Here is a 15951-nt window from a genome sequence, read left to right as displayed (position 1 = left end):
TGGGATGATGGTATGGAATATAGTAATGAGAGATATTAGAGTGCACAAAAATTAAATTAATTCAATATTAGTTCAATATTAGTACAATACAATACAAATTTTGTTTGGCCTGGACCTAATTAAGCAAAATAGCAGGTGTTAAAGGTGCCACAAACCATGCTCTGGACCAAGGACCAAAAGAGGTAGTCTCGGCTTAGATCAATTGAAAAAAAAAAAACATTTTTTGGGATGATTTTAGATGATTTTGGATGATTTTGGATCAATGATAGAAAGTTGAGGCAGTCTATCATCATGCAGCAGTATGGCAGCCACAGACTGCGCTGGTGACTTCTGTATCTACTGTAACTGTAGATTAATGCTGATTTATAATCAGAAATAAAAGGAATTTGACAGAAATCTGTTAATCTCATTCTGCTGTGTGATGCACCTGCTGTTATAGAGAGTTTTGGCACAACATCTAGAAAGGGAACTTGCAAAACTGACAATACACTGATGACTGACACACACTAATCAACGTACAAACTAATCAATGCTCTTCAGCGTTCTATGTTAAAGCAGTTTCACACTGCACAAATATATACATGCTGGAACACAGAATATTTTTCGCTACATTTACTTTTTTCTTTGCTCCCATACCAGACATCTCTGGCCAATCAGAGGAAACAATGTGCTCACAAGGTTTATCGGTGAGTATTTTGGTGTGTTTAGATTTATGCCTGTGTGAAAACAAACCAAACAGAGGGAGAAATGCTCCAAGTAAACGATCTCGTCAAATGATTCAGATCATAGAAACAAACTACAGGTCTGAAAACGCCCTTAATGTATTGTTTACAGTGTAACAAATACAGGGCCCTTGGTTCAAGCTTTGGTCCTGACTTTTTTAAGGTTAAAATGCCTTTAATATCCTTTTGCATAACAAAAAAAAAACATAAAGAAACAATTTATCATATTTCATTTTAATTTCAAGTTGAAAAACTGCTCTAAATCCAATTAACCAGCACTAATTAAGCTCTCTTTATAATGAAACACACAGTTGGTCTGTCTTCTAGGCTTCTAGCAAGTACTAATTATACCCACAATGCACTTAGAAAAGCAAACTGTGACTTCACATTTATTATAACGCTGTGGTGGAAAAGCTGCTGGAGTTTCTGGCTTTATTTCTCAGTGAAATGGTGTGACTGAAGTTTCTATGATGCAGTAAACAGCATATCATAGAGCAGTGGATCGGTGTTATAGTGGCGTTCCCTCTGAACCCCTGCTGAGTTTAATCAGTTGTGTTTGAGCAGCAGACTGTGCGGCACCGAGACCCCGCAGGAGCGGCGAGGGTCCCTGTGACTCACCTGTAAAAAGCCCCCGCATTTACAGCTCCCAGACCAGGAGGAGCCGTTGCCTCCGGACGTCCATCCGTCAGATGCCGCAGTGCCTCTCGCACGACACACTCTGTAAGCAAAATACATTTCCATAAAAAAAACTCTCTCCAGATGACACAGTGACTATAACACACACACACACACACACACAAACACACACACACAAACACAGACACTAGCTGACATCTGTATTCCGGCTACACAGCAACACTCAGTGGATTTTTGTTTGGCTGACTATTTTAAAGCGCCTCTAAGGTCCAGGCCGACATGTGCCAACACTGATCTAAGCGCGTGCAAGGGGAGATCTGTCCAATAAACTGGAAGTGTAAATGGAATACTAATGATGCACGCACAACAGCACTGATACGGGCTTTTTACCCTGGGATGACACGCGAGAAGCTTTACAGAGAGAGAGAGAGAGAGAGAGAGAGGAAATGCATTGTAGAGGAAAACAAAAGAAAGAGAAAGTGCAAAAGACAATAATGGATTGTTGTTGTGAGACTCTGGTAATAATAAGAAAAAAATAATGTGCTAAAAAGTATGAAAGACCAAAAAAATAAAATAAAATAAAATAATATATATATATATATATATATATATATATATATATATATATATATATATATATATATATATATATATATATATATATATGTGTGTGTGTGTGTGTGTATTAGGGCTGGGGATTTGTGTATTAGTGATGCTACAGCATTTCCAATCTCCGTGCTATTATTTGTTTTCACCTGCTCTCCTCTGTATATACACCCCTCAGTTTTGCGTAGTCAGTGCTGTATTGAAGTAGTGAATCTATTTTTTTGCTATTGTTGTTTTACCATTTTTTGTCTTTTGCCTTCTTATTCTTTTTTGTATTTTTTGATTCCTCTTTTGCCTTCTCGCTTGTATTGCTGGATTTATTGTGTATGACCCTGGATTGCCTTACTACTACTCTCTGGTATGTTGTTTATGATTTTGCTGCCATTTTGTTACTGACCCTGCCTGCCCCACACTACTCTTATGAGTCTAGCCCCTTTAATAATAAACTTTGTGAATTGTATCTGCATGTGTCTGTCCTGAGTCTGGCCTGTGTGACATTCACACACAGCAAAAAAATCTTAAAAAAAAAAAACACAAATCAAATAACAGAGTTATTTAAATACAATGATTTCTACAGTGATTTGCTGCACTTCTACCAAATAAACAATATATTTGTGGACTCCCCTTTTAAAATTAATTTGTTGATGTGTGTCTTGTCCTTGTGGAGAAGTCCTGCAAACGGAATAGGTCTCTCTAGAGTTGATGAACATGAACCTATAGCACCATGCTTAACACCAGGAGGTCTGGGCTGAGGGGTAACAAGCCCCCCAGCACTGTGCTGTTGGGCACTGGAACTGTGTTCTCTAGAATGATGGAGCTCCATTAATTACTTTTGGGATAACTCTGGGGTGGAAGGTTTAGGATGAGTTCAGAATAAACAATGAAGGAGCAGGTGTCCCATTACTTATGGCCATATAGCGTGTGTAAGTGTGTGTGTGTGTGAAAAAATATTCCAAAACATTTTATTTTTGTTTTAAGCTGAAGCCAAAAATGACTCCACTGAATCCAATTATCCAGGACTAATTAAGCTTTCTTGAAATGATGCTTTTATGAAACACTCCACATACTTTTTTGCCACTGAGACTGAGAGTCCTGCGCTGCCAAGAAATGGATAAATCCAGTAAATAACGCTGTTCTGGTTGAGTTTGGTCATTCTAGTGGGTCTAAATTAGCTCACATTAGCTTTCACAGCTGAACTCTTCTACAGTGCAGGAAGGTCAGCTGAACTCCAAGATCAAAAACCACTGACAGGTGAAAAGCATTCGATTCAAGGTCGTACAAACGCAGCAGCTGAAGAGGCTTAGCAATATCATCGCAATATCACTGACTGACACACAGACCAGGCAGGAATGTGTTTTAGCTTTGAGCTAATACGCCTATTAGCCTAATGACTTCTAAGTCAAACAAGTGCTGCATGTTAATCTACACAGATTTCTCCCCTAAAATCTGTCTATTAAAGTGCTTCTGTTTATTTACAGTAAGCTAAGATGTCCAATATTTTGTCGAAGGGTGAGTTTTCAATAAAGTTTCTCCAGCACTAAGGCTGGATGCAGCTGAGGAACCCTAAGTGTTCCGGTAACCCAGGGCAATACCAGCTAGTGGTTTGTCACACATAGCTTGTTTTAACATGGCAAACAAGCAGAACAAAGTCTGGTATACTCAACACTAAATTTAGCGGTTAGCAGCTACTGCTAATGCTGCTCCACCTAGCCTTATTGTTGGAGAAACTTCACTGAAAACTCAAGTCACTTAACTGCTTCTAAATACCTGACTGGTAGAATTCATACATAAGGCGCACCGGATTATAAGGCGCTCTGTCAATTCTTGGGAGAATTAAAGGGTTTTAAGTGTGCATTTGGTGATAAGCTGAGAAATGCACAAGAGACATATGAAGTGAAGGATTAAGGCAGTAGAGTAATATTGCATTTTGATATGGCAGATGGATTATACACTTATATTTCTATCAGCAATACACTGTTCTTGCAAAAGCCAACACTTTGTCATATTTTCATAAAATATATCTTTAAAATTACTAAAAGTAATTAAGCACTTTCAACGAATAACCAATAACAATATTTATATATATCAACCATTACATACTCTGATGAAGGAAGTCATATATCAATCATTATTTTCTATTTTTTAAAACTTGGACAACAGTTTTTCGTTAAAAATGTTTTAACTAAAGTGTACTTTATTTAGATGTCTCATGTATGTCTTATGTCCATGCTTAAAATATAATTAAAAGAAAACAGTTTAAAAATCAAGAAGTATATTGATTTCTCCCAAAAGATATGAATAGACAATATATATTTATGTCTTAATTACCCTTTATATATTACACATATTTTTAATTGCAGACCATCTCCTATAATGGCTGAAATTTTACTATAAAGTTGAATTTTATTAAAAGTTAGAGCTAACATTTAACTATAATGGTATTACTATGTGGTATGTATTTAATTGTGTACTTGCATATTAATAATAATGAAATTATGAAATAATGTTAAGTATGGCAAATTACAACAATCTACAAATGAAATATGATTTTTTTATGAGTCTTCATACAGAAGCCACATTGGTTTTCCTTCACTGCTGTGACTCATTCAGGTTTATTCAGAGCACTCACTCAGTGTTGGGGTTGCTCATGCAGTAGTGGTCTATGCCTGGATATGACATCATGGTATCCACCAGGTAAGTAGAGTTGGGATTCTGGTTACTGTTGAGAGAAATAGAGAAAGACATACATCAGATTTGATTTCGTGTTGAATTTATAATGGTTGCACACTGCAAAGCTCAACATTCCGCCTCACACCAGCTTACTCTGTGTGCAGAAGACCCAGAGCTCCAGTACTGAGTGTGTATGGGGAAGCTATTGGATAAACCAGCTACTGCTCAAAAGATTTTTGTAAGTATTTATGAAGCAGCTATTGGATAAAGCAGCTATTGGATAAAGCAGCTATTGGATAAAGCAGCTATTGGTCATAACTTTGGACACCCCGCACGGCCAGAGCAACCTAGAAGCTATAGTAATGCCATGTAAAACACACTATAAACTGATTTTGCAAGTACATTATATACTAACCACCACAGATACCATAGCAACACCATAGCAACCACCTAGCATCCACTTAGAAACAACATACCAACCAACATGGATACCATAGTAACATCTTAGCAACCACCTAGCAACACCTTGACAACCACCTAGCATCCTCTTAGAAACAACAATACAACCAACACGGATACCAAAGAAACATCTTAGCAACCACATAGCAACAACTTAGCAGCCACTCCGGACACCGTAGCAACAACCTATCAAGTGCTTAGCAACACCTTAGCAACCACTACGGACACCAGAGCAACCCCTTAGCATCCACTTAGAAACACCATAGATACCATAGCAACACATTAGCAACCACCTAGCGTCCACTTACAAACAACGTAGGAACTAACACAGATACCATAGAAACATCTTAGCAACCGCACAGCAACTCGTTAACAACCATCTAGCAACCGTTTAGCAACACCATTGCAACGACCTATCAAGTGCTTAGCAACCCCTTAGTAACCACCACGGACACCATAGCAAAACTTAAGCATCCACTTAGAAACAACAATGCAACCAACACGGATACCACAGAAACATCTTAGCAACCACATAACAACACCTTAGCAAACACCACAGACACCAGAGCAACCCCTTGGCATCCACTTAGAAACAACATAATTACCATAGCAACACATTAGCCACCACCTAGCATCCACTTGTGATAATACATTATAATACAAAATAATAAAAAGTAATATTACAAAATAATAAAAAGTTATAAATTTTTTTTCTAAAATTGATTGATTAAATATTGATATATATTGCAGTATTTTACATTGTAACCCCTGTGTGGCTTCAAGGATTTTTCGGAGCTCACCTGAAGAAGGCGTACGCTTTGCCGGTGTCGTACAGAGCTGGAGAAATCTCCATCTCAGGAAAGGTCTGTAGATCACTCTTGATGGAGCCCAGGCCCATGGCGGCGATGACGAACAGCACAGGGAGCAGCACCTGTGAGATTAGCCCCTTCCAGTCCCTCCTGGTATGATGAAAACGTTTCACCAGCATGGCCATCACCTGCTGCGCCGTCAGCGCCAAGCCGCTCACCGTGGAGTTACCCGTCAGACCTGCAGCAGAGACCACAGCACACCATACCCCATGTTTCACAGTTCTGCAGTTCATCAGTTCATTAGATTCTCAGTTCATCAGTCATACACTGATCCGGGTCCAGTCTGAAGAAGTTCACGAGTCCATTATTTACACACTGAAGTCCATGAGTTAATTTAGAGTCTGCAGTTCATCAGTTCCTTATTTAAACACACTGCAGTGCATCACTCACACACTGCAGCTCCAATTACGCTACCCTGCTGCATTCAATCAAATAAAGTAGGGTCAGCAGGTAAGGACTGTGATGCGACTGAAATTAAAGTCAGTATACACTCGATATGTCAAATGCTATTCAATGCTGTGCGGAAGGAAGATAAAGGTTGTCAGGAACAGTGAATGATTAAGGGCACTATCGTACATCCTGCGCAAGGTGCATCGCAATGCTCATTCCTATCTTACAACCTGTCAACAGTCTATTTTAACACCTATAGGTGATGAGCATGGTGGTCTGGAAGTGATGTGTGTTCAGGTAAATTTCTGGCATGTTTCTACCTTGGTTGCAGGAAATACAGGTGCGCCACTGACTTATTAAAACCCGAACAACAGTCAACAGTCTGTACACCCACACTGTTACACACACATATGGATGAAAAATCCAGCTTTTACATCATCAAATAAACATTAAATAACAATGCTCGCTACAGAATGTCTCAACTAGTACACATTAGCATTAGGTAGGACATTATTAATCATTACTACATTTTAAGTAACAAATTCAATTCAGTACTGATAACATTCTTAAGTATAGTAACGTAGTAATGATTAATAACATTTTTTGTGTCAATTAATAATTAATTTATACATTATATAACCATTTAATAAAGTTTATTACTGTTGTTAGTTCTGTTAATAGATGTATAACAAAAAAAATGTATATTAAAATATTGGCTCAGTCATGTTAATGGACTGCCCTAGCTATTGAGGTCAGTAAAAATGATTGAGGTCGTGTTCATATACTGAAAGGCAATAACCTAATTATTGTGACAGACAGCCACATTAGCCACAGTGCAGAAAGGCCTCTCTAAGAAAAGACTCTTTTTTAAAGAAGGTCTGAGGTACTGAAAAGGAGAAAAACCCTTACCTTCTTACTATAGAGGAGTGCAGTATGTTGGGTAATTAAAAGAGAAGCACTTACTGGCTCTCTCTCCAAGATACATGCTGCTGTTGAGGTCGTCCTGTAGACTCTCTCTGGAAGCTGCTGTGTCCTGCACGGTCTCTGATACAGTACTCGGCCTGTCCTTCACCGGCTCCAGATCATCTCTCGTCAGCTGCAGGAACACCTGGAGAAAAAAATAAATATGGAAATATACAGTAAGATGACGAACTGGTTAAGCTAGCACATGTAATGTGATGCAATTTGCTGTATTAAAATGATTTGCATTTATTATAATATAACTGTTATCTAATAAATAAATGTGCACTGCCTAAAGAAAGAGGTCTATCAGCTCTACATCTACACAAATTTACAACTGATGCTCTCAGACTAACATTAAGAGGCAAGAAAATCAAGGTAATTCCAAATTAGCTCTTAAAGAGTTCAGCACAGCTGTTAACTGAAAGCCTGAATTCCAGGCGACTCTACCTCATAAAGCTGACTACAAAAAAGTAAAACATGAAAAATTTTAGAGACCACTTCAGTTTCTGAATCAGTCTCTCTGATTTTGCTATTTATAGGTATATGTTTAAGTGAAAATGAACATTGTTGTTTAATTCTATAAACTACAAACAAAATTTCTTCCAAATTCCAAATAAAAATACTGTCAATTAGAGCATTTATTTGCACAAAATGAGAAAAAGATGCAGAGCTTTCAGACCTCAAATAATGCAAAAATAAAAACAAGTCCATATTCATAAAGTTTTAAGAGTTTAAAAAAAAAAATGGTTTTTAATCACATTTTTCATGCATCTTGGCATGTTCTCCTCCACCAGTCTTACACACTGATTTTGCATAACTTTATACCTGCAGTGCTGGTGCAAAAATTTAAGTAGTTCAGCTTGGTTTGATGGATAGCGATCATATTTATTTCTCTTGATTATATTCCAGAGGCTTTCAATTTGGTAAAATCAAAGAAACTCATCACTGTTAAGTGGTCTCTTTTTTTTCCAGAGCTGTATTTTGGTTTGTTTATATACAATACTCATATATGTTTTTCTTCATAGTCTAGATGAATTTAGTATTAATCTACAATGCAGAACTAAAAAAAAAATGAAAAAATACATCTTTCTCACCTCTTCCAGGGTCGTGTCTGAGATGCCGTAGCAGCCCAGCTGAAGAGAGTCCAGGTTCTTATCCAGGCTGGTAAGCAGTGAGCGGTAGGCAGGTGCATTCTGGGAGCTGTAGGCAGGAAGGCAGTAGACTACATCTCCAACCTCCCCCTCTTTCTGTCGGGCCTCGGGCATGTGTGAGAGAATGAAGGCCTTCACCTCCTCGCTGTCGAATTTCTCCTCCGATTCAGGCGGCTGGACCTGAGGAACCGACGGAAAACACATCACATACACTGGAGGAGCAGTGATACCTGCTGCGATGAAGAGGGGAATTATACATGTTTCATGAGGAGGTGCTCACGTATTCTACAGAACAGTGCTGCTGCACTGATGTGGACCAAATATCTAAGAATCACATGTATCAAAACTCAGAGAGACTACTGTACTCTTAATTCCAGTGGACATAAGTGCAAACTCACTTCACTACATGAGGTTTTTGGAAGTAATACTTCAGCAGAAGCTCTACTTTTATTAATTTATTTATTTCATTTTTTTATTTAGCACACTCGGAGGAAAGCGCAGAGATTCGGTTTTGATACATGAGCTCACAGATGCCTCATGCTGATCGACATCACCCAAGGAGTTATGAGAAGAAAGAGCGCCATCTATCTACCCACCCTGAGAGAGCAAGGCCAACTGTGCTCTGGCAAGCTGCATGACCGGGACTCGAACCAGTAATCTCTCGATCATAGTGGCAGCGATTTAGACCGCTGGACCACTCTGTACTCTGGTGCTCATTTTTTTTACATGGCTCATAGTAAGGCCCAAATGTAGCCAATGAGCCGAGACACTTTTACACCTAAGCAAAAACTAGAAAATGCATTTTTTACTCCATATATTTCAGTATATGTAGATATTTGCTACATCTGTTACATTATGTTATGCAATTAATTCTTAAGAAGTTTGTAGATACAGACATTTGTAGTGGTCATTGCATGGCAGTTTTGCTGAGGCTTTTATAATGTTTTTATTGATTTCAAAATGAGATTGTATCAACTGAAATTAATTAATTAAATATATTGTGATTAAAGATGTGAAGATCCTTCGTTTACCATGATTATTTTATATTATTAGTCTATGTTTGTTTTTTTGGGTGGGGTAGATGTGGGAAGAGTGGGGTAATCTCCTTTATATTTTGTGTATTTATCTTGACATCTATTTTATTTTATTTAATTTTATTTATCTTTATATTAATTTTATTTTAACTATTGCTCTTTTGGGTGTAACCAGACCTTGAGATAACAATTTTGTTCCACCTCATGTACCACAAAATAAAGTCACCTTAAATCCTTGAATCCTTAATTTTGAGAGGGGTGATATGGATGTGGAAAGGCTGGGGTACTTCTGTAAATATTACTTCTAAATCTCTTTTAATAAACAAGAGTTATATATATATATATATATATATATATTCTGTGATATAAACAATAGGTTATACAGTATATCTAGCCCTATTAATTTGCCTGCTTATGTATTTTCTGACAGTGTAGCTGCTATCCCTATTTGTTATGCTTTTTACTTAATATTTTCTTCATATTTTCGCACTTTAAAACTGTAACAAGTGTTTACTATAGATACTATATAAGCATTTAACAATGATTTAATCACAGCACCTTCTTGGTGAGTGTGAGGTTGTAGCCCTGAGCCAGCTTGTCTTTCAGGTAGTACGGAGATCCACAGCATTTCAGGCCTCCGCGCTCCAGGAAAGCGATGCGGTCGCTGAGAACCTCGGCCTCGTCCAGGTGATGAGTGGACAGAATGATTGTGCGTTCTGGACACAAAAATCACAAAGACAGTTCAGAAAAATCAGATGCTGTTATTGAAGTGACAATACTGAACATCTAGGAGGCCAAGAAAGAGTCGGACAATTTTTTTAAATGGGCTTTTGAGTGGCCCTACAGTCTAACTGCTGCTCATTAAGTGTAAGGAGATCATCATCCCAGCAAGTTCAAATCTCAAAATGCTTCATTGTTACAAGCTGCCTAATCTGTGGATGCCAAGTGATAAAGAGTCTTAAACTGCAGATGCGAACAAACAGCAAAGAACTTGAGAGGGAGGAGCCACAGATTACCGGTAATCACATGTTATTTAATGATTAATCGGTTTGAGCTGCAGCTTTTTTGCTGATGTTTTTTGAAATATTGGCTAACCCAATAAGTTTTGTCATCCAAACAGATGCAGATGTGAAATATGTAAGATGTTAGAAAAACATTTGACTTAATTGTAACTATTTAGTTAAGTTAATTCCCAAATCTGACTGAAATTAGTTACGTTTTACAGTGTACACTGAAGATACTGAACCAACTAATTCATAGTAATCTGCATATAAAAATGTAAAATGATGAAGAAAGAAGTTAAATAAATAGATAAATAAACCAGAATGTCTTGGACAGAAGAGAAAATAAACAAATGCATTTCAAAATTTACTTAAATGCTTATTTAATGCCAGGGTTTGAAGGGAGAGGACGCAGAGGAAATTGCAAGAACAAACAAACAATAATCCAAAAACTTAAACAATAAGAAAACATTAACACTAAAGAAACAAAGAAACAGCAACCTGACTGACGTAAAATGCACAAGACCAAACAAGGGAACGCAGAAACAAAGGGGCCGCATATATAGAAGTGAACAGGAAACAAGAAACACATGGGAATAGGTAATGAGGGGGCGGAGCTACAAATAAACACAGGTAAAAACACTAAGACTGAGGGCCACGTGCAGGGGAAAGGAAAATGAACAAACAGCAGGGCAGGAAAAACACAGAGACAGTCAGAAGATGAGATGAGAATGTAGTTTTAATGACCAGATAACCAGACTGAAGCTTTCATTTCAGACATCTAATCTAAAAAGATGATTATTATCATTATTATTGAAACAATTCAATTATTTTAAATATTTAAAAAAGTGGAAATACAATCAGGACTTTCTGAACAAACACTATCTATATTGGCTGTCTGGTGTCAGAACAAAAACCTGACAGTACTTTTTAAAATATCCTTCAATTTTGGAGAAATTATTCAACAGATAAAAAAGGCATACTCGTGGGGCTCCTTGTAGCCAGGGGGCCCGAAATGACTGCATACACTGTCATTATAGCAAGAAACGGGTCTGCTGCAGACAGGGAAAAACAGAAACCACAGGGAAGAATAAAAAAAAAAGGTTCTGAGGTAGAAAGAAGAAGAAGAGTTGTCAAACCCAAACCTGTTTTCTGAGTTTTAAATCCCAATCAGAGACGAACTGTCTCTCTCTGCCTCGGAAGGACATAATTAAGCAGCAGAAACGTGATAACGGATAACAATCGCTCATTACTACATCTGCTGAGGCATTTCCCCCGTCTTGTTTCCTCTACGGCCGTGTGCACCTTGAGAAAATCCATTAGCGCTTAATTAAATTTTGAGATGGGATGTCAGAAAACCGATAAGAGTGAAAAGCCTGCAGGGTTCAGCAGTGTTACTCTCTCTCTCTCTCTTTCTCTCTCTCACCCTGTTTATGCTGGAGGATGATTTCCCAGATGCTTCGCCGTGAGCAGGGGTCCACTCCCGTAGTGGGCTCGTCCAGGACCACCAGGCGAGAGCCGCCGATAAAAGCAATGGAAATGGACAGCTTCCTCTTCATGCCTCCTGACAGCGTCCCCACACGCTTGTGACGGTGGGCGTACATTCCTGTCTCCTTCAGAATCCTAAAAAAAACAGCCAAAAAAGTAACGGCCTCAAAATGTGTTGTTTTATATGCTTCTCAAATGATGGGTTACCATTGGATACATCAAGAGGTGTGTGTTACAACTTTATACACACTTACATTTTGTAAGAACTGTGTAATAACTGTGTAAGAACTGTGTAATAACTGTGTTATACATGAACTAATGCAGCACCAAAGCACATCTTACTTACTGGCATTGCTTACAAAAATAAAATAAATAAAATAACAGTGCTAGGTCCAGTTTTCTTCATGGTACAGCTCAACACACATGCTGGTTTTATACTCAGCAAATGAAGTTATAATTAAAAAAATCCTTACAACCAATATATATATTCAATATATCATGCATTCTTTATTCCAGCGCCCCATGTTGGCTTTATCTCCCCTCAAACACACATAAGTATATACTACTATTTTAATTGACACCACTAATATAAATATAATAGCATTTTAAATGTTTTATGTTCATTTATGTATTTACATTTAAAAATCCACTATAAGAAATACACCTTAAGAAGGACAAGTAAGATTAATCGCAGTTAATCACAGAATATTTTCATTGATTCATCAATGATTGCCACCATTAGTGATAACCAAGTGATAAGTGTCAATGTAGGATTTTTAAGCAATTATCCAATTATATTAAAATAAATATTTTTTTGTTTCCCTTATGTGGTTATAGATTTGTAATAAGAGGTTGCAGCTATTAAGAGACACTTGTGAAATAACATGTAATCAATTTCTCAATTTCAAGTATTGGATAGACAGTGTAATTACACATTACAAAGCATTCTGGGTAAAAACAATGTTAGTGTTCGTAATGTATTAAAGTAGTACCTTGAATTGCAGTACATTGTGTGTAGTTAGTTTTCAGACTGTATTAATAAAAGAGTAATAAGGTGAGGGTCATGGTGGTTATATGAACTTTTACATCTATTAAAATAATAGTGTGTGTATCTACTTTTAACTTTCAACTGTAATTATATTGCTATATATCGACATGCAGACAAAATGCATCAGTAACAGTGGATTTCTGATACTGAATGATCAGTTTGGCTGTTTGGGTGGTTTCTTAAAAGTAAAATATTCTGGTAGGTAAAACAATCAAAAGCCTGTAGTTTAAAGCTATAACTGTACAGGACACATACTTGCGCACTTGTTGCTCCAGTTCCTGCTTTGTCCAGTGGGGGGCTTTGATCTGACCGTACAGCATCAGGTGCTCTTTAGCAGTCAGGTGGTCGAAGTGAACGTCGTACTGCATACACACTCCCAGCTCCTGCCGTACGTCATCCATAAACGCCTGCATGTCTTTCCCATAGACCTCAATGGAGCCAGAGGATGGAGAAAACAATCCGGTGAGTAGAGACCTAAAACACACTGATTAATTAGTAACTAATCCAGAATAATGTCCTGCTGTACAGTCCTTCACTCTTGAAAATAAAGATTTTCATCACTAAATAATGCAATTAATATATCAATAGGCTGTGTAAAAAGACTTCTGGAAGAGGATAAACATAGTAAAATTATTTATTGGCATGTTGTACCGTATTACAGTTATTAAGAAGCAGTAAAGTCACTCCGCTAAAGTACAGAATTATACAGGAGTTTCAGTGAAGTTTCTCCAGCTCCAAGGCTGGAGCAGTATAAGCATTAGCCACTACCCACACTAAGCGCTTGCTCTTTTGCCATTTAGAGGTGAGTATTATCAGTCTGTAGCCTGCTGCTAACCCTGGCTAGAACTGGAGCTGGAGCATTAGCTGGAGCATTAGCATTAGCTGCTAACTGCACTAAGTGCTAGCTCTTTTACTGTTCAGAGTTGAGTATATCGGGCTGTAGCCTATGCATTTACCATGTTAAAACAAGCTATGTGGGATGAACCGCTAGCTAATATCATGGTTCCTCAGTGTAGGGCTGTTGGGCAGCATTAGCCGCTAACCACATGGAAAAATCTGAGCAAATCTAAGCTGACTGTAAATAAACGGAAGCACTTTACTCACCCAAATAAAAAAAATCAATGAGAGAAATCTGTTTAGATTACCATCAAGCATTCATTTGACTTTTTTAAAGAATTACAGATATATTTACTTAGCTTAGCATAGCTTTACAGGTTTCGCCACCCAAGAAATGCTGAATTAGAAGGTAAACATGGCGACACCTCTGTTCCTTACTAGTGTCGCATAATGCTCCTTATAATTTGGTGTGGCTTATGTATAAAAATAGACCAGAAAAAGACGTTTATTAATAGTGCACCCTATAGTGCAAAAAAACTCTCATAATTATATTTCTTTATGAATCCAAAACTGGTTCTTCTACTACATCACTACAGAACTACTACAGAGTACTGATTAAATAATTCTAATAGTCGTGACCCTGACACAAAAAAAACACTGTATTAATTATTGACGTAACACTTCGCATTAAGAGCTGTTAAGAAATAATTTAATGGCTAGTTAATAAGCCATTGATTACCCATAGCCATTAAAATGTTTATACGCTATTAAAGAAAGACAAACTGAACTGTATCAGCAAGCAGGCGCTTAACCACTCATTTATTTACTCCACTGACTGATACTAAATAAACTGTGGACAGCTACATTAATTATTGACAACAAATGCATTATTAATGGCCTAATATATGACTAGTTTTTAACCCCTAATGTAGAGTCTTATTTATGTGTTTTAACACGTACTTACTCTTACCCCTAACACTGCATCATCCTAAATATAAAAAAGATAAACTGTGTAATCAGACCGGTCTGTGCTCTCTTACATGGTGGTGGTCTTTCCCGCTCCGTTGTGGCCGAGCAGCGAGGTCACATGACCCTCGTAGAAGGACAGGTTCAGGTTTTCTATGGCCTTCCTGCTGCCGTAGGTCTTTGTCAGGCCCTGAAGTGAGACGCCGACTGGCAGCCCTGTGAACTCCTCATCTCCCTGAGTGTGGAAATCACCCACATCTGCACAGACACAGAGAGAGAGAAGAGAGAGAGAGAGAGAGAGAGAGAGAGAGAGAGAGAGAGAGAGAGAGAGAGAGGATAAAATATGAGAAAGCAGAAACTGTCTGTCTGTCTGTCTGTCTGTCTGTCCACTTGTTCAGTTTGCTCATCTGTTGGTCTGCCTCTCTGTCTGCCTCTCTGTCAGCTTATCTGCCTGTTTGTACATCTGTTTGAATGTCTGCCTTTCTGTCTAATTGTCTGTCTACCTGTGTGTCTGCCTCTCTGCCTGTCTGTCTGTTAATCTGCCTGTTTGTACATCTGTTCATATGTCTGCCTGTCTTTCTCTTTGTCTGTTCTGTCTGCCTTTCTGTCTGTCAGAATCTATGTGCAACTAGCCTGCCATTTTGCATGCCTCTCTGTTTGTCTTGTCTTTTCTGCATGTCTGCCTTTTTGTCTAATTGTCTGTCTGCCTGTCTATCTGTCCGACAGTCTGTCTGTCTGTCTGCCTGTTTTCCATCCATCTGCCTGCCAGTTCGCATGCCTGTCTGTTTGCCTTGTCTGCCTGTGAGTCTGTCTGTCTGTCCACCTGTCTGAAAAGTTGCATGCTTGTCAGTCTGCCTTGTCTGTCTGACAAACTGTCTGCCTGCCAGTTTGCCACTCTGCCTAAGTGCCTATCTATCTCTCTACCTGTACACCTGCATAGTTGTCTGCCTGCCTGTCTATCTGTCCAACAGTCTGTCTGTCTATATGCCTGTTTGTTTTTCTGTCTATTGACCTGTCTTTCCATCCATCTGCCTGCCAGTTTGCATGCCTGGTTGTTTGCCTTGTCTGTCTACCTGCTTTATGTGTGTCTGTAGACCTGTCTGACACATTG

General features: G+C 38.2%; 1 protein-coding gene across 1 annotated transcript in view; it reads right to left on the bottom strand.

Moving 5' to 3' along the window:
- Positions 1-15951, bottom strand: part of abca12 (ATP-binding cassette, sub-family A (ABC1), member 12) — a 134090-nt gene that overhangs the window by 34659 nt on the left and 83480 nt on the right. Inside the window, exons 46-54 of the mRNA XM_049484972.1 lie at positions 14915-15098; positions 13293-13511; positions 11928-12124; positions 10059-10216; positions 8410-8646; positions 7316-7460; positions 5894-6140; positions 4594-4683; positions 1341-1440 (exon numbers count right to left, since the gene is read on the bottom strand). Of these exons, the coding sequence (XP_049340929.1) occupies positions 1341-1440; positions 4594-4683; positions 5894-6140; positions 7316-7460; positions 8410-8646; positions 10059-10216; positions 11928-12124; positions 13293-13511; positions 14915-15098 (1577 nt within the window). The remainder of the gene's footprint in view (positions 1-1340; positions 1441-4593; positions 4684-5893; positions 6141-7315; positions 7461-8409; positions 8647-10058; positions 10217-11927; positions 12125-13292; positions 13512-14914; positions 15099-15951) is intronic.

This window comes from Astyanax mexicanus, chromosome 11 (assembly GCF_023375975.1).
Source record: "Astyanax mexicanus isolate ESR-SI-001 chromosome 11, AstMex3_surface, whole genome shotgun sequence".
Taxonomy (NCBI): Eukaryota; Metazoa; Chordata; class Actinopteri; order Characiformes; family Acestrorhamphidae; genus Astyanax; species Astyanax mexicanus.
Note: the sequence above shows the minus strand (reverse complement) of the source record. Positions and strands in the feature narration are given on the sequence as shown.